The 22,033-nt window shown below is 38.5% G+C and overlaps 1 protein-coding gene and 1 long non-coding RNA gene across 19 annotated transcripts in view; one reads left to right on the top strand and one right to left on the bottom strand.

Annotated features, from left to right (window-relative positions):
- The window catches only part of GRIP1 (glutamate receptor interacting protein 1), a 377,681-nt gene that overhangs the window by 279,560 nt on the left and 76,088 nt on the right, over positions 1 to 22,033 (top strand). For all 18 annotated transcript variants that reach the window (XM_073000404.2, XM_073000408.2, XM_073000406.2 and 15 more), the window contains exons 2-4: positions 78 to 158; positions 18,653 to 18,788; positions 19,725 to 19,870. In XM_073000404.2, coding sequence (XP_072856505.2) covers positions 78 to 158; positions 18,653 to 18,788; positions 19,725 to 19,870 — 363 coding nt within the window. The remainder of the gene's footprint in view (positions 1 to 77; positions 159 to 18,652; positions 18,789 to 19,724; positions 19,871 to 22,033) is intronic.
- Positions 19,328 to 19,807, bottom strand: LOC144583330 (uncharacterized). Its single transcript, XR_013537069.1, has 2 exons — positions 19,702 to 19,807; positions 19,328 to 19,417 (listed from the first exon to the last, which is right to left on the bottom strand). It is a non-coding gene; the product is annotated as an uncharacterized LOC144583330 (long non-coding RNA).

The raw sequence follows: 22,033 nt of genomic DNA, 5'->3' as shown, positions 1-22,033 counted from the left end.
GTGTCATCCATATGAAAATTCAGTAAAAATGCATGGCACCCAAGACACTGAGATTTTCACTGTTTTCTGTGTTTCAGATGAAAGTCCATATACTAAATCTGCAAACCAGGCAAAACCACCGGAAGGAGCATTGGCTGTAAGGAGACAGAGTATTCCAGGTATACTGCTATTTTTAGTTTGAAATAATTTTAGACCACTGTTGGGAAGAGAGTGTTTGAATCTATTAGCTGTCCTGTTCTCTCGGCAAAAATTACTTCAAATTGTTCAAATAGATTATGGCTCTTGCCTCTTGCTATAATTATCTAATCTAAGCCATAAAGATGTGATCAGAAATAAAAAAAAGTTACATTTTGGACTAAATCTCCTAGAATCCATGAATTTCTGGAAGTTGTCAAGCTAAATATAGCTTCCTTAAGATCTAACTATGGCTTCCAATCAAGAAAGTGTGACCAAGAACAGCAAATTGACTATCTTTATGCTACCTTTGTTAAACAAAAAGTACATTCACCTTCCACAAAGTTGTGAGGGGGGTGTTATGGGGCTCACATTTCACAAAATGTCTGCTGGACAAATCTTGAGTTTGTGTTTTACCTAGAAAGCTTAATACAGAAAATACAGGATTCTCTTTATTGACTTATGTCAAAAAGTTGTCCATCTGTTTTTCTACAGCCCATGCTCATTCCACTAAATTTGTTTGTCTTGTTAATTATATCATGTGTTTGATTATATTATCTGCCTAAATGCAGGACTGTTTTGAGTGTTTAACAAATATATAGTGCTTGCTGCTGAATTTTAAAAACATCTAAAGTCAAGTAACTTCTCTGTATCTCTGTGTATCTGATTTAGTTCACTTGTTTGTCTCCAAAATCAGACAGTAGAAATGGCATGGGACATATGAATGAACACCTGCAAAACTGGCACAGGCAGGAAAGAGAGACAACCATTCATTGCTGGAAGAGAGGTCTCATTCAGACTCAGACTGACATTTGTCCTGCTGTCTGGTGTATATTGGAGCAGATTGCTTTTCCTTTTTTCCCAGAGACATAGCTATGGGCACTTTCTCAATCAGCACTACACACAAGGAAAATACCGTAATAATCCAAGAGATTCACTACATTAGCAATGATCTGACACAGGCAATAATAATAATACTTCCACTTCCCCTGCCCCTCTGGAGAGGAAGTGTTTGACTGACAGTGGAAGGAGTGATGTTTTAGGTTGATATGCCAAATGGCATATTGCTCGTCTCCCCCCCCCCACCTCAAGTGTCCCTGTTTAAACTGCACCAGCCTGCACCAAAAGGTAGATGTGTCCATAGTTTCTGAAGCTGCATGACATTTGAAAAGTGATTTATTCAGGTGCATAATGTGATTTTTGCACATTTGCACAACAGTGTAGTGTAGAGGTATAGCATATGATTTTATCACTGTCTTAACCTCCTGTCACTATGTATACTGTTTTGATATTTAAAAAAAAGACAGTCCTCTTTTATAAAAACTAATAGACTTTTAAAAATCCAAATACATGGGAGACTTCCCTTTCAATTTTCAGTGTCATTGCTGTTCACATTTTCTGCTTTTACGTATAACTTCAGTCTAGAATATCAAAATAATTCGCCTCTTTAACATCAAACGCATGTGAATTTAAAACTGAAAATGAAAAATGAAACATAGCAAGTGTCTGAAACAAAGAAAATGCCATTGTGATCAGTAAAAGAAAGTGCCTTTCTATGAAAAAGTAGACTGTTCAGAACTATTATGGTATAAATAATGTCAATAGCTCTAAAAACATGTTATAACAACATGCTTTCATGTCATGACTTTTTAAAATCAATTCTTTTATTTGTAACTTTGATGAACCTCAGAATGCACCTGAGAAGACAGCACATGTTTATGAAAGAAAAGTTATATTCTGATTTGACATCAGCCCTGTTTTCCTGATATTTGAATTTGGGATGACAAGGAGACCTAACAGTGCCTAGAAGTAATCACTTTTTGTCAAAGGTTGTTATAAACCTCTTCATATCTGCTTTGATTTTCCTGAAATACAAATATTTCCTTTCAACAGATATTCCGTCTAAGATATTATCAGGGAGATACTTCATGTATCTCCCATCCTAGGAGATAATAAGCTATTTCTAATATCTGAAATATTTTACTAGAAACTGAGTCTGGGACCTTATGTATGCATATGTGCATCTGTGTACTGCTGCTTCAATATAAGCCCCTCAGATATAAATCTCACCAGTTAATTCTCCTGAGATCGATTGGCACTCTACTACCATTGTCCTTACAAATCTGGCCAAAGGTCCATGTCAGCTGGAGAGCTGACATGCACAAAATCAACAGCATTAGATGGAAGTGTGAATGAAGAAATACAAATTGCACAATTCAATTGTACAGCATTTTTACTTATTTGAATTTCACATTTTTCACAGAGTTGGGACTAAAGGCAGTTTGCAAAATAATTACAATTATGGTGCCTACACTGTAGGGTATTGTATCACAATATTTATGGCAGAGTACGGAATACCTAGCTTGCTGGATAGCTCAATGGTTTGGATATCTGGATGTAAAGCCAGAAGCTAGAAGTTTGATTCCCCCGTGTCCCTTGCAGAAGAAATGCCAGCTTGTGTAGTCATGGGCACTATCCCAAAGTGCCTCCAGAAGAAGGGAGTGGTAAAGCACTTGTGAGTACTCTCCACCTAAAAAGCTCTGGAAAGTGCTGCTATAAGTCAGAATCAACTTGGGAGGATGTAATTATTTTAGTGTATCACTGCAACGTTGAATCACTGCTTAGCTGTGTCATTTGTTTTAATAGCAAAACTTACTCAGCATTAAAACATGTATGCCTTGAAAATACTTGACTTAGGAACAGTTGAGCAGCATCCAGACAGACACTGGTACAGTGTGAATAATAATCAACCCTACATTTGTCATGGAACTAAACAGCAATTTAATTATTTCGGTTAAAAGTTTAGTCTGCATGGTCAAAGCATCTTGTTCATCTTCGGATTAGTAGTAGAGTAAAACATCTATCTTGAATTGGAGTGCATTCAAGCAAATGGCTAAGTAAATTATGGATCTAATCCTGTAGTATGTCTAAATAGGGCAGGGAAAATTGCTGACCCCATAAATAATGAAGGTGTTTCTTCACAAAATTATCTTTAAGAAGGCATACTTGCTATGGCTGATCGATGGTAATCTGGACTTCGATTGCTTACATTATAAAGAGAAGAATATTGGGAGGTGCTCTGTGTGTGCTACAGTTTTGTTGGGGAAGAACTTACTGAGTTTAAAATTGTGGTAAATAACTTTCCTGTTGGTTGGTCTAAGAGCCTTATCCAATTCATGAGACCTACTCTGTAGAATTTGACAGCACTCTGGGGACCTTGCCAACACAGAATCTTTTTAGCCTACGTCTTCTGCCCAGGGCAACACATAGTAATGGAACTGCAATCACTTTTACTCTGCCTGGTCTATTTATCTGCAGCTCCATCTGCTCCCATTTGGTCTCCCAGTGTCCTACTTATTGGTGAGTGGTGAAGGAGAGAAATGCTAAAGTGCAGAACCTGTGCAGGAAGAATAAGGAAAACATCTTTCAAATAAAAATGGCAGAAGGATTTTACATAGTATGATGTACTGAATATTCATGAGTATTGTAACTACTAAGGGGAAGATACAGAATCATGGGAAGACTTTGAAGCTGCATGTTCCTTAGTTGATGGATACAGCATCACATGATGGCTTGCAGTGATGTATCAACCATTACAGAGCAAACACTCTGGACACATTACTTCTCTGCACAACAGCAACAATAACAACTAACCCACATGTGCAAACAAACGTAATTTTTAGTTGAAAAAAAATCCCCATCTTTGTGTGCATCTTCATCTAATGAAACATGGAGTTATATTTATGTGTATGAGGAGCAATGTTGAGTGTATACACGATGTGTGGTAGCAGATGGCTTACTGGGCTGGAAAAAAAGCCATACGTAGGGAAAAGCTACAGTTCTCTAGTTAGCAGTACAACAACTACAACAATTCAACTGGTAACCACAACTGGTTACACTGGTGGAAATGCTTCATGGACAGCTTTTCCACATCGGTACTACTGTAGCTACCATGGGCATAATTCAGCGTTACACCCATGCAGCTATGCAACAGGATTCTGGCCATTAAGAATAAGGTAGTCACTTTGCCCACCCCTTCTATTTTCTTCTGATTCCCTTATTTGCCAGTGCCAACACCACCTCTTGTGCTGCTTCAGGAAAGTATGAGAACTATCACTAGAAGCCTTGGATGGCAGTAAAAATTCCTATCCCACCCACTCCTCATTTCACCAGCAAGCGTCCCCTGGATCTTAGTTCCCATGAAGTTACCCACAGGGAAATGTGCAATTTTTAATGCTTTCTCTTTGATTATTCCTTTTACCAACCAAGACAAACTGCCAGTGTTCCTTTTACATTGTCACTATAACTCTGCCAAAGCTAAGGGATTACTGTACTTCACACTACCCTTTTAAAAATAGGTTTTAATAATAATATCTAGAGTTGGGCATGAACCAGAAAAATAACAGTTATAGTGGTTCATAGTTTCTGGCTACCCACAAACCATAAACTTTCTGAACTTTAAAAAAAATGGACCACAAACCTGTTCATTTTTTTTAAAGAGTTCTTGGCTGGGGAGAGAGGAAACTAACCCCCCCCCACCTTCTGCCACTTGCCTGCCCTCTTCCCACTGCCCTGATGCCTCCTTACCTTGTGCTGCCTCCTCCTCCTCTTCCTGCTATGCCCAAGGTAAAGGTAAAAGTTCCCCTTGACAATTTTTGTCCAGTCGTGTTCAACTCTAGTGCTCATCCCCATTTCCAAGCCATAGAGCCAGCGTTTGTCCGAAGACAATCTTCTGTGGTCACATGGCCATTGCGACTTAGACACGGAACGCTGTTACCTTCCCACCGAGGTGGTCCCTATTTATCTACTCTCATTTGCATGCTTTTAAAACGCTAGGTTGGCGGGAGCTGGGACAAGCGACGGGCACTCACTCCGTCACGTGGATTCGATCTTACGACTGCTTGGTCTTCTGACCCTGCAGCACAGGCTTCTGCCGTTTAGCCCACAGCGCCACCCTTGCCCTCCTATGCCCAACATTCCCCCTAATTTTCTGGAACCCTTGCGCCATGTGTGTGGGGTTCCAGCTGTGACCAGAAGCAAATGGGCATTTGCAATCCAGTCCTGTGCAGCCCCAATCCAGCACTGCATGGCTGCATTGCTTAGAGGAAACAGCTGGCATCCCTTCTGGGAGCTAGGCCTGCTGTCTCTGTACGTGGTATGCCTGGCAGGTGTGCGCATATACAGTGGCTGGCTTCCATGACCCAGGCCTATCTCTGTGCATGTGCATACTTTGCGCATGCGCCAGTCTCCCAGTTGGTCAGGGAGATCAGCAGGGACCCTGGCACGTGCCCAGAAGGCAGCACCCAGGCTCCCGGAAGGCTGCACTGCCACCACCCGGATGATGATAGAGGAGGAGGCAGCAGGACCTGGGGGTTGGGGGCAGGGGGTGAGGGGGCAGAAAATGGGCAAAACCAAACCACAGAAACAAAAAATCACTTAAAATGTTTGTTGATTCAGTTCATTTTTGTTTGTCGGTTTTGATGAACTCGAATTGACCTGAACCAACAAACCAGTGATTTATTTACAAACTTCCTGGTTTGTTTTTTGGTTCATACCCATCTCTAATACAATAATACCCATCTCTAATAACCTTAGAATTGCAGACCTGGAAGGGATCCTAAGCCTTATCATGCCAGCAAAGACAACTCTGCAACTGAAACACGTAAAACATGCAAAATTACCACACTGAGATCACGTCACAGTCAATTTCAGAGAGGCCTTCTGGAAGCGGGTATACGTCCTTCAGCCTGGGTACCAAAATCAGAAGCTGGCCAGTCATCTCTTTGGCTAGCTGCCAAACCCAGCACAGCATTCCCATTCAGGGGGCTGGCGGCAGTATGACACAGTGTGCCTACTGTCCCAATAATGCCTTGGCAACTGAGGGCTTTCATCTTTACACAGGGTGACAGTGGGAGCCTAGCCTTTCATGTAACCGAAGACCAGATTGCCAACAGTATTTGATGTTACCATTGCTAACTATTTTTCCTACTGCAGTTTGATTTAACTTAAGTGACATTGAGCCCTATTTGAAATCCCCATCTTGTGTCTTGTTTTCAATCTTGCATCTTGTTTTCATTCCTGATTGACCAGGTGGTCAGGGACAAAATATTGGCAGTAGAGAACAAACTGTTTTTGATCAAGTGGAAAACTTATCTGCCGTTAGTAACTTTTTCACTGGGAAATACCAGGAAGCTTCAGAAGAACTTCAAGGTTCCTTGGTACAATAGTGGGAAAGTATTGCTTTAAATAAATCTACCTTGCATAGGCATCCTTCAGTCTCGAGAGACTATGGTAACATGCTCTGAATCGAGGAGTGGCCTCTCCAGAGCATGAAGCCCGGGTAAGGTAATATGGAGGATAGGCTGTTACCCAAGCAGCAGATCCCCCCCTCTCCACATTGCTGAAATGGTCCAATGGAAAGGCAAGAGCCAATGCAACTGGTTCCAGCAATGTCGCAGGAGTTGGCAGAACGACACGTGCTGCCTTCGGGACTCCAGCTCCGGATTTTGCCTCGAGGTTAACTCCTGAAGCCTTTTCCATGAGTGGATATAGCCACAAGGCAGTGGAGGTTTGAAATCGGAGTTTTCCTTCTACTAGATGGGCTGCCTTCCATGGCTGACGAGCCCCACCTACCCGGCCAATTATTCAGTTATTAACAAACATTAACTTTAGTTGTGTATTTGATCTTTGGGGATTGGAAACACCACACTGTGGGAACACATTTAATTACAAGTATTTTAATATGAATATCTGAAGAAGTTTTTACCCATTAACATCTTGAAACATGGTTTTGTTCAGTAATTTTCTGTAAAATGTGCCAAAGATAATTTTTTAAAAAAATATGAAAAAGTGACAGTATAGTAAAGCAGTAAAATCTTTATAAATATTTCATGAGATTCCTGCAACTTAATGTACATTATATATTTCTTACACGAGTATTTTGACTTGAAAAGAACAAATTATACTCTTCTCCTTCAACTTTAAAGTATTTGCATGTGATGTTTACAGCCATATGCTTTTGCTAGGCCCCTTCCATCCTTTGGAACAGATGTTTGTTTTATATGTACTACTATATCAAATGCAAAGTTCAGAAGGAAGACATTTGCTTCCTGAGACTTAGCTAGGTTGAGTAACAGTTGAAAATGTTGAAGAGTCCAAGTCCTGATTTCGGAATGATATGTATCTTGGTTGTATCTGCCAACCTGTATGATCTAATGAAAGTACTATCTGTGGCTATTACTTGTGTAAGCAATTATATAGTGTTTAAGAAAGCATCATTTCAAAAATAATAAAAAGGTGCATCACTCAAACTGTTACAGTATAACATGAAACATGTATACCTCTTGAACAAAAACTACGAAGGAAAAAAAAGGTGAGCATGCATTTGTTCAAAGATCTCCCAATCACCATATCTGGGATATAGTTAAACATTGAGTAGTTGCGCATAGAGCATACTAGGTTTTTTGCCAACTAGTAAATAAAACATACACCTTCAAGTGTCCAATTGAAGCAGAGTGGGCAACCATTGTGATAGAAGGGCATTCCCCAAAGACCTTAAAAGTCATGGAGCCTGTGACAGCATGCTATTACATTCCAACTAGGGACCCAAGGCCCCAACCTAACTGCCACCACAGTGGTTGCAGAGAGTTTACCGTGTGCCATACGGATCCTTGGCACCTAGCCCTTCCTAAGATGCCAGAACACAAATGGAAGCCCCAGTGGTGACGTCAATCCTGGGAATTAGGGGATGGTCTCTGGGGGAAAATGGGAACTAGTCTAGCACTGTTGGGTGAAAGATACAGAAGTGACATTGCCACCCAAAAAGGCAGATGTTTGGTGGGAGATGACGGGAGAGGAGGATAGTTGTTAGGTGGAGAAAGGGCTGGAGCCACTAGAAGAGATCATCCAGAGATCTGGAGTTTGCTATCTTCAATATGCTTGTGACTGTTATCTTTCCTATTCATCTACGGCAGTGGAAGCTGTCTGGCTGTAGTTGTGGACTAGACCAGTGGTTCTTAACGTGGGCGATAATGCCCCCCAGGGGGCGATTTCATTTTTCAGGGGGGCAGTAGAACGAAAAGGGGCGGTGTGGGGGCGCTGGAGCAGAAGGGGGGCGGTAGGGGGGCGCTGGAGCAAGCCAAACCTGTGAAGATGGCTACAGCCTTTTTACAGTGTGCATGAATATATATTTTCCTCCAATCTTAATTTAGTTTCAGAGTTTTTGTCTTGAAAGTTTTAGTTCCTGCATTGCAGTTTGTTTTTATGCCCCCTTTTATATTTCTTTTTGCGTCTTAAAATTCTCTTGCAACTAAATCATTAAATGTTACTTTTTGGGGGCTTTTCATTTTCTTGGAATTGAATTTTGTTTTGAGGGGTCATTGGATTTAAGTGTCATAAATAAATAAATAAATAAATAAATAAATAAATAAATAAATAAATGAATGAATGAATGAATGAATGAATGAATGAATGAATGAATAAATAAATAAATAAATAAATAAATAAATAAATAAATAAATAAATAAATAAATAAGATATCATCACCGTGGGGAGGGGGGCGATGATAACTTTCTCAATGGCTCAAGGGGGCGTTTCTTTCAAAAAGGTTAAGAACCACTGGACTAGACAAGGACTAAGAAATTGAAATTGAATTTGGATAAGACAGAAATCCTGTTGTTGGGAGGGATCCCTGATTGACTAGGAGTCTGCCTATCTGGTCTTAATGCTCCTGGACCTGACACTCTCAATGGAAAATCAGATATCGGTAGATCTTAGGCAGATCGCACTCCTTCACCCCACCTTGACAGGAAGTCCCTAACAACACTGGTTCATGAGCTAGTAATCTCGAGCATAGACTATTGCAGTGATCTCTACATAGGGCTGCCCTTGAAGGCAGTTCAGAAGCTGCAATAAGTACAAAACACAGCAGCCATGTCAGGAACATCAAAATATGTCTATACAGTGGTGTCCCGCAAGACGGGCGCTCCGTTTGACGATGAAATCGTTTGACATTGATGTTTTTGTGATCGCAAAAGCGATCACAAAACGATGTTCCCTATGGGGGAATTTCGCTTTGCGACGATCGGTTCTCTACTTTGGGAACCGATCATCACAAAGCGATGATTTTTTAACAGCTGATCGGCGGTTTCAAAATGACCGCCAGGTAAACAAAATGGCCACCCACTGTGTTTTTGCATGGATTCCTCGCTGCACAGGCATTGAAAATGGCCGCACTATGGAGGATCTTCGCTAGACGGTGAGTTTCAAGCCCCTAGGAATGCATTAATCTGGTTTTAATGCATTTCTATTGGCTTTTTAAAATCGCATTATGACGTTTCGTTCTACAGTACAGCGATTTCGTCGTAATGTGAGGCACCACTGTATATCACCTGTCCTGGAATGTTTGCACTGGTTGCCTGTATGCTTCCGGGCCAAGTTCAAGGTGCTTATGCCATCTCTTAAAGCCATAAACAGTTAAGCACCTTACTATTTGTCTCAGTGCCTCTGTCTGAGTACCTCCTTCCTAGGATGACCATCTATTCCACCCACACCTCATATACTGGAATGTTATGGGTGACCACCCTGAGAGAGGCCTGGAAATCACCAACTCAAGGCTAGGCATTCTTTATGGGACCACATCATTATGGAACTCTCTCCTGATAGAGGTGCAGCTGGCCCCTTTCCTCCTTCGCTTTAGAAAAAAACTGAAGACCAGACTGTTAACACAGGCCTTTCATGGACTTACCCTGGTCTAATTTTGTTTCTGACCACCTTACACCCCTAAACTCTGGAATATTTGTCTCTGTTTTGCCACCATTTACTGTATTTCTGTATTGTAATTTTTATTTATATATACATATTTTTGTATCAGTTTTTTTATATTTAGAGATTTGGTTTTCTTTTTTGTGAAGTTCTATTAGATTATTATTGTAGGTTTATTATATTATTTGATTATATGTTTATGTTATTTATAACTGCCCAGAATAGTGGCCAGGCTACTGCCTATTCAAATAAATAAGTATTGCTGGATAGCTAGACAAGCACTCCAGCTCAGAAAAGTCCCTTACAATCATTCAAACTACAGTAGTACCTTGGTTTACGAAATTAATCTGTCATCCGGGAGGTTATATAATGTGTAAATTACGCCAATTGGAATGTGGATTGCCATAGCAACGGGGCAGCGCTAGAAACTTCCAAGTGTAATGCATCCTTTTCGTACAATGAAAAAAAAAACATTAAAAAATGTAAACCGAGGCATTATTTCTTACGGATTTTGGTTTGTAAACTGAAAATTACATAAACCAAGGTGTACGTAAACCAAGGTACGCCTGTACACACAACATGCAAGGTGTGAAATAAAACTTCCAACAGCATTTAAGTATGAGATTTCTTTCTTGCCTTGGGTGAAACACAGATTCCTGAACCAGCGTAGAACAGAAACACAGAGAAACATGGCAGATTTTATATAAGCAAGGCTAAATGTTAGCTTTTAGGTAGCTCAAAAGTCACTTGAAGCCATATTGTTATTATGTAATATTTGGAGTAGATGGAAACTTGAGTGTAAAGATTCCCACCTACACTTTTAAGAAGTGAGAATTGTAGAACCTGCAGCTTGTTGCATGAAGGCGAAAAAAAAAATTCTGCTATTCTTATTCACAAAACTTTAAAAGTCATGGAATGCCTATCCCATTTCACATAAAATGGTCAGTCTTGTGGAAAGAACAAATTTCTTATCTGCCAACATTTTAAATGTAAAACCCATAATTTGAAAATACATGAGCATGAACATTATAAAGCATTTTTTTAAAAAAAGCTGGAATGACAGAATATAAGACCCCTTTGAATTGTGTAAACTGTACACTTCTGCTTGTTTTGCATTTTAATCAGTTGATTATGCATCCTTCAGCGTAAAAACAGAATCAAAGATTTCAGCTGTTACTGAAATAAATCAAAGTTTACTCAAAGACGTTAAAAGTGATGTGAACAGGCAGGATACAGTTCCATTTAACTGTGCTACAAGAAAATGACTGTAATAAAGATGGTAATAAAACTGGAATGTCTCTCCATTTTACTAATGACATTCTTTGCAAATCATGTAAACCTGTATCTTGCATTATAAACCAGTACTATAGTATAGATTGTCCTTCACAAACATATTGTGAAATGTTAAGTACTTAACACAGACCTCTCATTTCTGTACATTCTGCTGATGATAGTCTTCCCTGCATAGGAGAGGCAGAGGATTAGCTGTTTCAATCATGTAACAAATGAACATGAATTATTGTCTTCATTTGTATGTGTGTTACAACCAGTACTAAACTGGAGGAAAGGAACTTTTCTGTTTCATATTTTATGACTACAATATTTGGTGGAAATGCATATGATATACTTCATTTTCTCCCTCCTAAACGCAACTTTGATAATGTACCTGTTCAATATATTCGCAAAGGCTTTCACGGCCGGGATCTAACGGTTGTTCTGGGTTTTTTGGGCTCTTGGCCGTGTTCTGAAAGTTGTTCTTCCTGACGTTTCGCCAGTCTCTGTGGCCGGCATCTTCAGAGGACAGCAGCCTGTACTCTGCTGTACCTGTTCATTTGTATCCACTTTGTTGAACTTTGACAATATTCAACACTGATCATGCTACCCAGGTAAATAACAAGGGAGTAATTATAGACTTATCATTTAAAAAAATTAATTATTTCTTATCACAACCCTCTCATTTAAATTTCCACTTTAAAAAAACCAATATTCTGTCTACATTTTTCTTTCTCTCCCATTTATCACTCTCCAGCCAAGTCAGAAGCAAGGTCATTGTACAATAACCTCACCTTACAAAATATTTTTTTTCATGACTGAAAGTTGAATGTATTTAAGTTGCAATATGACCATAAATAGCCTTTGCAAGTCTTTTAACCTGCACTCTCTATAGCTACTATGCTCTAGTTTTACAATACAGTACCTTAGTGTACCAGATCTTTTATTTTACAAGCCTTTATTCCTCCAGTTTACAACAATATCATTATCCCCATAGACTCCCTGGCCCAACAACAGTAGTTACCAGTTCCTATGTAGGCTCGGGAGCCACTAGCTGGATATTTTTCTTGCTGTTTGTACCATTTTCTTCACTGTTCCTTTTTAAACTTGATCCATCAAATGGTAACATCACTGATTATAGAAAGATTGCCTGCTGTTTAGCCTACATGCTGCTTATACCTATAAGCACCACAACTAATTTGATTTGTAATTTTTGCATTTTTAAAATTATGGATTTCCCTGGTTTAGGCCTATAGCACTAAATTTATACAGCACCAATTTAGATTTAGCATTGTAGCATTAAACTGATACACTAAAGAGAAGTAGTACTAATTCAAATTATTGTCTTGTTAGTTCAGCATGATTTTACTTGCTAAATATTAAAAACAGTAATGAAAGGGATGAGTAAGATTGTGGCGATGATGGCAGACGTGGGCCAAGAAGAAGGGGGGATGTGCGATGTGCAGACATTTGAAATGCACCATCTTGAGATAATTAAACATTTATTTGAGAACTGCAGCAACAACTTAAATGCCAGGGTGTGTTATAAAGACCACACAAAAGCCAAACGAACATGAATTACATACATACAAAATAATTTTGTATTTTAGGCCTTTCCGATTATTGACATGAAATCTCGCACAGCTTTGTTGTCTATGCTTCCCATCTCTTTGTATGAAGGTTGCAACAAGACTGTTGCCTTTACCCATCGGAACTGAGAGAATAACAGCAGCACAGGTCATTTTCAAGGGTGAAGAGGTATCAGGAGGGGATATTCAGGATGGTAATGGGCTAGCTAAGTTATTCCTGAAGAGTAGAGGGGGGAAGGAATTTGCAGCATATTTAATTTAAAAACCTTCCTCTTCAGGATCAGTAACATGGAATACGTAAACACATGTAGATGCACAAATGAACACACACACACACACACACACACACATACACACATGAGGAGTGGGGGCTGGGATCCTGTTGTTGGAGCTGCATGATCATAAGATCATGTCATCAGCCATAGATATCATGGATATTAATCTTTAATTTAAATTGCTGGTGGCAGGACTGTTGCCTGCAACCTTTGGATTTTTAAGACTGGAGGTGTGCAATAGGATTTCAGCTACTGACAGACTTACTTACAGCAGTGTCTGTGACTGTGTATATACTGGCCAACAAAAGGCAGCAGGCACAATCAGACTCTTCAATAAGACATCATGACAAATCCATGTTTCTAAAATGCACTTGTAACTCTGAGACATAGAAACATTTTTTCCCTTGTAAACTGGGAGTCTGATATTGTGAGCTGCTGTCAACAAAAGTTTGTGCCAAATAAAACTTGTTCGTTTTTGAGATGTTATACAGTAACACTCTTTGCTATGCCTCCTTTATATTTCTGCAAAAGGAGAATAAATTTTACAGTATGTTTGTATCAGACTTAAATGTGTTACAGCCTAGACAAAACATGGGAAAAGCAAATTCATATAAGCTTGCAACCAGTTCTTTAGAATAAGAATTTGGGGTTGAAAATTTAGTATTTTGCTCCAAAATACCTGTTTCAAATCCTGCTTTGAACTGGTGAAAATCATGGTAATCTCAACTGAATCTTCCGCTGATGTAGTGCATATTCATCTTGGACAGGAAGGTTTTCATTGTTGCTACTCTGTCATCAACAGACATCTGTCTGTACCTTTCCTTGTATAGAAAATTGGCCAGTTGGAAAAATACATTGTGGTTCACAAGGAAGAGCTCCGCTCAGAGATCATAATATATATTAAATATAGTTAGATGCTGCAGATTAATTTTAAAGTCCTCTTGTGCAAGAGATCTCTGGGAAATAATAGGAAAGAATGGTTCCTAACCTAAATCTGTCAAAATTTTGACAAGAGTATGGTACTTGGGACTGATATTTATGGACAGATGGTTAGAATTAATTAAATATAATAATAGCACCAGAATGGTTCTTGACTAATATTTTCCCTAGATACTTTTTCCTAGAAGTACTTTTTTAATGAAAACATTCCTTGGTAGCTCAGCATTCTTGTTAATATACCAATATGATAACAACTGCAATTTCTTGGTTCATTTTATCAAATGTAGAAAAAAGTAGTTTTGAATATGGGGGTCTTTGATTCTCATGCCTGCCTGTTTAATAAGTTAGGTGTGTAGTAAGTTGCATCCATTCTTTATCATTCTTTGACATTAATTTATTACGAGTACATTGAACCTCAGGGAGAAATTAAGAGTGTAATGTGGGGGGGGGAGCAGGGTACATTTTAGAAGGGTGATACCTCCTGGATTGTAGATTTTCCCCTTTATTGACAAATACCTTTAAACCTCTTTAAACTGTAAATCCTTTTGGATTACAAATACTGATAGAGTATTAGGATCTTCAGTATTTCTGAGAGTCAGCAGATTTTAATGTAAGCTAGCATTTTACTTTGAAGTGGCCTAAACTCTTCCTCAGATTTGGTTTTGAAGCAACCTTTATCTCATTTGCTTTTTCTTGTTAAGAAACGTACTTGTAGGTTCAGATTCAGAAAATAACGTGACCGTTAGGGAAGAGCTCAGAGGCTTTGCTGAGTATCCCAGCGTTGGGAAACATTATGTCTGAAATCCGGGGTGGGGGGGTAGGTGGTGTTCCAGTCAAAGTAAATAGTATTGAACTAGAACAGTGTTACTGTATGTCTTAGGAAGGGATAGGAAGGCAGCTTTTGAATTTGGAGGTAAATTAAATTCTCAGATATAGTTTTTGCCAGTCTCTAGGAGATTATCTCTGTAACTAGAATACAGTTAAATTCAGTAATGAAATCTAATTCAAAATTTATTTCAGTGTCTCCAACACTACTAAATTGTCTGTACTGTATATTCCCTGCCCCTCCCCCATTTTTAATTGAATACATAATACTATAATTGGTAGAACTTGCACTTGCTTTATCTTGGGACTGAAACACTTTTTGCATTATGTTTTGCAAGAAAGCATCTTCTTGAAGTGAAGCTGCTGATCTACCTGCCCTGAAAATGCATGCCATAACCCTTCTCTGTTCATTGAATATATTATTATTATTACTATTATGTCAATCCCGTTCTATGGGCTTTGCTCTCAGGTAAAGTGCATATAGGATTGTGGCCTTGGTTGGATAGGACAAATAAACAAAAACTTGACCCTCTAAATAGAACAAATATTTGCGTATCATATGCTTTCTGAAGAGAAATGTTTAAAATGTGAGTTAGAAGATCAAAACCCTCTTATACACTCGTAGGGTTTGAAAGTCATCCATTTCCTTACAAATAAGAAAATTGAATTTCTTGATATAAAATAATTATATCATGTTGTCAGATGAAAAGAATCTAGGAGAAAAGGAGTTCAACCACATTCAGAAGGCAAAGATTTTCAAAGTTTCCTAGTTTTGAATTGGAGCCTTATGCTGTGAATGCACCTAAGAGTCCACAGAGAGAGTTATATCAACAAGAAGTCAAGAAGCAGTTAAATTAAATGATAAGTACAGTATGTATACATAAGATAAGCAATTGGCATAGAATCTGAATTTAAGATGAAAAGAATAAGAGCAAGGTTCTACATCATACAGGAAAAACATAGGGATCTTGAAGTTATTTCCCTGCTGATGCTTTGTCACTTTGGATTTCCAGACCTTACTTGAGATGAGAACTATTTGTTCGTGTTTGTCTGATAGTGAAAGCTGATTTAGACACTACAGAAAGCTTGCTACCAGAAATGTCAATTCCTTAAATGTATAACACCGTCTGATTTCTTAAAGCTTGCAAATTAGCTTGCTTAGTTTTCTGATTGGTCATCAGGAGTTAAACACTGGCCAGTATCCTGGTATGTAGTTTCACCAGCATGACAGGAATGATGTCACCAGTAGTGGCTAATTAGAGCTAATTAAAGAGTGCTCCCTTCAGTTTTGGGTTACATGCATCTTCTTTCTGTTGATTCATATTGCTGGGGGGGGTTGCATTAGTAAAATACCCTTCCCTTCTTATCGTAATTAATCTAATCTAAAATCAGCTTTTCAGATCATTGTATCAGGCAACAAAGTTATATGAATATAATGAGCAAGGAGAAAAAGGTCAAAATACCTCTTTAGGTTTGTGAATGTTGTAGCATAGGAGCATGTGTACTGTATTTGAATGAAATATATTTCAAGTTGTCATTCTTTTCATAAAGTCCTTTCCTTGTCAGAAGCTAGCATTATACAAATGATATTGATGGAATGGATAGACTGAAGGACTAGGGCCTAGGAGACCTGGGTTTGAAGCCCCATTTGACAATGGACACTCAGTGGGTGTAGGATGGATCTGGTAAACCATTCCTTTGTATCTCGTTTACTTTGAAAGCCTTATTAGGGTTGCTATGAGTCAATTCTGATGTGATGGAACCTAACACTTAACGTATTAATTTTCTTAGCCAAAACTGGGGGGGGAAACGCAGTATAATCCTTGGTTTGTTTGCCCAAAAGGAAAACCACAATCCAGTGGGACTTACTAGCCAGTAAGCTTATTTAAGATTGCTACTTTAGTGGCCCAGATCCAAAGAGCACTTCTATTCATTACACATGCCCAGGTGGGGGTTGCAATTGTATTTCACACACAGATACCTTATATTACATTTCTATTATGCAAACTGTTATCATGTTTTCAGTAATACACAAGTTCTCATGTGTGAGTGAGTGACAGGTGAAAAGCTTCTAACCACCTACCTCTTAAATGTTTTCAGTTCTCTCAGAATAAGCCTCACTGAATTAATTGGAATTTACTTGTGCATAGAAACTATATAGGATTATACTGTGAAATGAAAAAAAAATAAAATCTTGTGAAACAACCATAACCAAACTGGTGTACATATAGGTCTGTTGCTTCAATATTGGATTCCAACTATGACCCCGCAAGTTGGTGACAAACAAAACTTCCTTGTCTTAAACCTGTCCCAAGATAGTTTGTTGTTTTTGCTGCAACAGATTAAGAAAAGTACCTCCTTGGTGGGGGGGGGGAGAGTTAAGTTAGAGGGTATTAGCATATCTCATTTAGAACATGTGGGAAGAATTTTTGCTTGAAGGGAAAAAATGAATATAAACTCTATATTGTAGTTTTAGAAATACATGGGACTTTCACAGATCAGATTGCTATTGTTCAAAGTTCAAACACAGGCTAGATTCCTACTGGTGTTTCTGTAAGTTTTGTGTAACTTGCTGTGGTTAATTACGACTAATTGCCAAGGCTCCGAAACATGTCTCAGTTGCATATCTGGATGGACACCTGACTGTACAACTGAGATTCATCCCAGCACCCCAGCAGTTAGCCACAATCTGATGTGGCAAGGAATGCAGACGTGAAGCAGACATCAGTAGGACCCCTGGTTAAGTGTGATTCAGCAATAATCTATGAATATAATTATCGCTATCCAAATTAGAACATCATTATTTTTACAGAATTTATATTCTTTTAAAAACTATCATTTATTCCAAATCCAGGCTGCAAATTCTTTGGGCCACAGTCAAATCCATAGCTAAGCACACTTTAGTCCATGGATTTCAATAGGCTTAAGGACATTTAGCCCTTTGCTGGAAAGTGGTCATAAGGTGTAAGCTATTTTTTCTCTCAGAGAGCTTTGTGCAAGGGAGACTTATATGGTTCCTGGAACTAAATCACCTGTCTTCTTTTAAAGCTCAAAGACAGCATTTTAAAATTCTAAAGTTAGTTGTAGCTCTTTCAGTACATACAGAGTTGTTATAACAATGACAACAAAGAGTTGGTGGCACCTTAAATGCAATCAAATAAATTATGGAATAATGTCCTCTTAATTGTTCGTAACTACCAAGGTTTGATAATAATGATAATAATAATAATTTTATGCCATCAAGTCAATTCTGACTTGTAAGAATTCATTTCAGGTTATTCTAGGTAGAGAATACTTGGAAATGGTTATTGATTGATTGATTGATTGATTGATTGATTGATTGATTGATTGATTGATTGATTGATTTAGTGTGTTTTATATAAAATATTTTGCAACATTTCATTTAAAGAACCCTCCCAGACAGCCAAGTCACTAAAGGAAAGCTTATCTGAAGAGAAAAGTCTTTGGCTGCTTGTGGAAGGACAGCAAAGATGCACCCAGCCTGGCATCCTGTGGGAGGGAGTTCCAGAGTCTGGGTTTACCATTCCCTTTTTCTGGGGCTTACTCTGCAGTTTGCCTACAGCCATTCAAGCTGGCTTTTCTGGGGTGCACAGTGGAGAACTGAACGTCTAACCTCTGGCTCTGCAGCCAGATACCAAACTCACTGAGCCATCTAGCCAGGTTTTGTGCTTTTTTTTTTTTTTCCATTTTCTAGAATCACTGCACCAGGCAAGCATTTCTCACTTTGAAAAACAAACATTTGAATATTTGAAACTGCTTACATGTTTTTAATTCATTATTATTTTCTTCCAACAGAGGAATTCAAAGGCTCAACAATAGTGGAATTAATGAAGAAAGAAGGTACCACTTTGGGACTTACAGTGTCTGGAGGAATTGACAAGGATGGCAAACCGAGAGTGTCTAACCTTCGACAAGGAGGAATTGCTGCTAGGTAAACACTTCCTAATGCAAACAGCATAATGGCAATGCAATAGCAGTGTGATAACCTATACAAAGCAGAATAAATAAATAAGAGAGAAAACCTTTTTCACCAATAAAGACAGAAAGGTAATCAATAGTAAAACTGTTTTATAGAAAAGTTTAATTTAGTTATATACTAGTGAGATGCCAGGATGGAAATTAACATTTATATATTTCAGAGTTTATATATATTTGAGATAAAGCAAAGTAAAGCAAACACACAAAAATAATACAAAAGGCAGCACTACAGGGGAAAAACAACATATCATTATCAAAGTTAACCAGAAAATAACAGATGTTTGCAATTATTCTGTTTTTAATCATTTTTCCATGGTTGCAAGAATTTAAGTGTCATACTGATCATTCTTCCTAGAATATCACACATGTAATATGAAGTTTTGTCAGTGCTTTCAAGAGTCTTCATACAAATGTGTGCGCATGTGTGCGTGCCCGCACGTCCTATTATGAATAGGATATCCATTTTGCTGTGAACAGTGGAACAGCTTCCAAATGGGGTTAGTTTGTTTGATCCCTCAGGGTTGCAGCTTTGAGGCAATCACATGCTGGAGAACAATAGAGGAAAATATACTATCTTGAGACCTGAAATAGCAGATATGAGTCAAAGTAAGCAATGCTAGATAGACCAATAGTTTAATCCAATATATAGCATTTTTCCAGTTCCTTGTGTAGGCAAGAATATATTTTTGCATATGAAGGTCTAGTGATGGGTTACAATAGTAACACAGCATGAATATTATATATCCTAACAGAATGTCCCATTTAGAAAATTAAAATATACCACCTTTATTTAGTTAGCAAACATTGCAAATCTGTACATTTCAAAATAAAATTATTTATGCTTAACAAAATGAAATACAACTTACTGAAGAAAAGATGTATGTTGCAGAAGTGACCAACTGGATGTGGGGGATTACATCAAGTCAGTGAATGGAATCAACCTCACAAAGTTTCGCCATGATGAGATCATTAGTTTGTTGAAGAATGTTGGTGAGCGGGTTGTATTAGAAGTGGAATATGAGCTTCCACCAGTCTGTAAGTAATGAAATGCCTTTGCATGTTTGATTATAGCAATACTATTATTCAGTGTCAAAACTGAGCTGCTGAATTTTACCACATTTCTTAGCTTAGTACACCACTGTGATTTCTTTCCTTGAGTCCACAGAGGAAAAGTTGCATAACATTCAAGTGCTAAAAAACAGCTTTCCCCTTTCTTCTCTTTATATGGACCATGAATCAGTTGCTAACAAAATACCCATCATGATTAATGGAATATCTGCAGATAGAAATGAGGTGTTCTTTAATATGAGAGGGGGAGTCACTTCACCACCTTTCACTGGGATTTTAAGCCCTGTCCCAATAGAAGTGGATTGCTCCTGAAAGAAGGACTTTCAAGCACTAAGCAGATTTTACCCCCACTGCAAAATATTCCCCCAAATAAATAGCAGTACTGTAAATAAAAGAGGGCACTAAGAAGAGGAGTTTATCTAGCCTGTCTGTGTATAATGAATGCTAGAGACATCTCCCCTCTCTACTTCAACTCTTTCTTTGTCCTGTAAAAACCACTCCGCTCAACTGGCAAACAAACCAGGTACTATTTGCATTACACTCTACTTCTTCTGTAAAGCACTCTGTGAGCTTACGTACATTTCTTTTTCATACTAGAGCATATATTACACACACAATAACATGGACACATATAATTTCATCCCTGTAAATTTTTTCAGTGTGTCCAGGTCAGAAGAATTAAAGGTATAACTCAGCATAGTAAATTTAATTGAATATATTTCATTTTAGGTGTTAATGGTTAAACTAAATTTCTGTGCTTAATACTGCCAAATTGCAGTGGTGTATTTATGATGTTGTTTTGGAACTGCTGTGAATAATTAAGCATTGCAATATGAATTAGGTGATTTTGATTAACTAAATCAACTGAGCGTACAGCAATTTAATAGATTAAACATATTTATTTTGAATCAAACAACTCTGTTTGCTCTGTTATGTTATGTTCAATATATGTGTGATTTTTGTCCACTGAATTGAAAAATGAGCCTGTCACACTACATTACAATTACTGTACAGCCATAAACCCTTCATTTACATTTTCAGAATTTCTGACCTTGTACAAGTATAGTACCTAATGAGCTGAATGATAGCTTTGTAGATATGCCTCCAGCATCCACCTGTGAGAGGATGAAGGACTGTAACCAAATGTAAATAGGTGAAAGAAGCTGTAGTCCTTGTTGACTACAGCACACTAGGTTTGGTGTGGCATAGGGCCAGGTTGATTGTTGGCTGATTTTTCACCTGAGCCAATTGCTAGGGATATATTGTCAATGGCAACATTATCAGAGCTCCCACATGGACTCCTCCTGGGGTAGTAAGCAAGTTATTAAGCAAGGATAGCCCCCATGTCCCAGCATCCCTTTTGGGGACCATCTTTTAAGAAGCAGAGTGCTACTATGCAGATCCTTTCAGAATAGCTCTGGCCAGACCTTCCAGCACTGCAAGAGGCAAAGTAGTGGATGCCCAGCTCGGTGCCAAATCTCCTGCAACTGAAAACACTTTGATAAATCAACCTCCATATCCTTGAGCTATAATTCAGTCATTATTGAAGAGACATTTTGTGACATTCCGTTTTAGTCCATGAACAGTTAGCTCTCCAGCTTTTGACTAAGAGTTGACAGAATACTACAAAACCTACAAAACCAGGAAAGGAGGACTTCCTCTTAAAGCACTGAACTCCCTTACCCGAGTTGGTTAACACACAAACCCCACACACGATTGACTGGTGATGCAAGGGAAAGCAGGATCTTTGGGGAAGGATCTACACTTGGTGGTGGTGGTGGGCATAGCTCAGTAGTAGAGCACGTGCTTTTATGCTTGAAGTTCCCAGGTTAAATCCTAGCATCTCCGGTTAGTGGAAGGAAAGAATCCTGCCTGGAACACTGGAAAACACCTGCCAGTCAGTGTAGACAATACTGATCCACATGGAACAAAGGCCTGACTCAGTAGAAGGCAGCTTCCTATCTTCCCTTCTCTAATGGGAAAGAGGCATGTACCTGCCCAGCTCCCATTGATAGGGCAGATGCCCTTATCAGATGATAAGAATAAGATTCTTCTGGTTTGTGTCTCAGACTGGAAGCAATCTTGATATTGATACTCATATCTTCTTCTCATGATTTTTAAGATAAGGTT

The sequence above is a fragment of the Pogona vitticeps genome, chromosome 5 (genome assembly GCF_051106095.1).
Source record: "Pogona vitticeps strain Pit_001003342236 chromosome 5, PviZW2.1, whole genome shotgun sequence".
NCBI classification, from domain to species: domain Eukaryota; kingdom Metazoa; phylum Chordata; class Lepidosauria; order Squamata; family Agamidae; genus Pogona; species Pogona vitticeps.
This window is presented reverse-complemented; position numbering and strand designations above follow the sequence as displayed.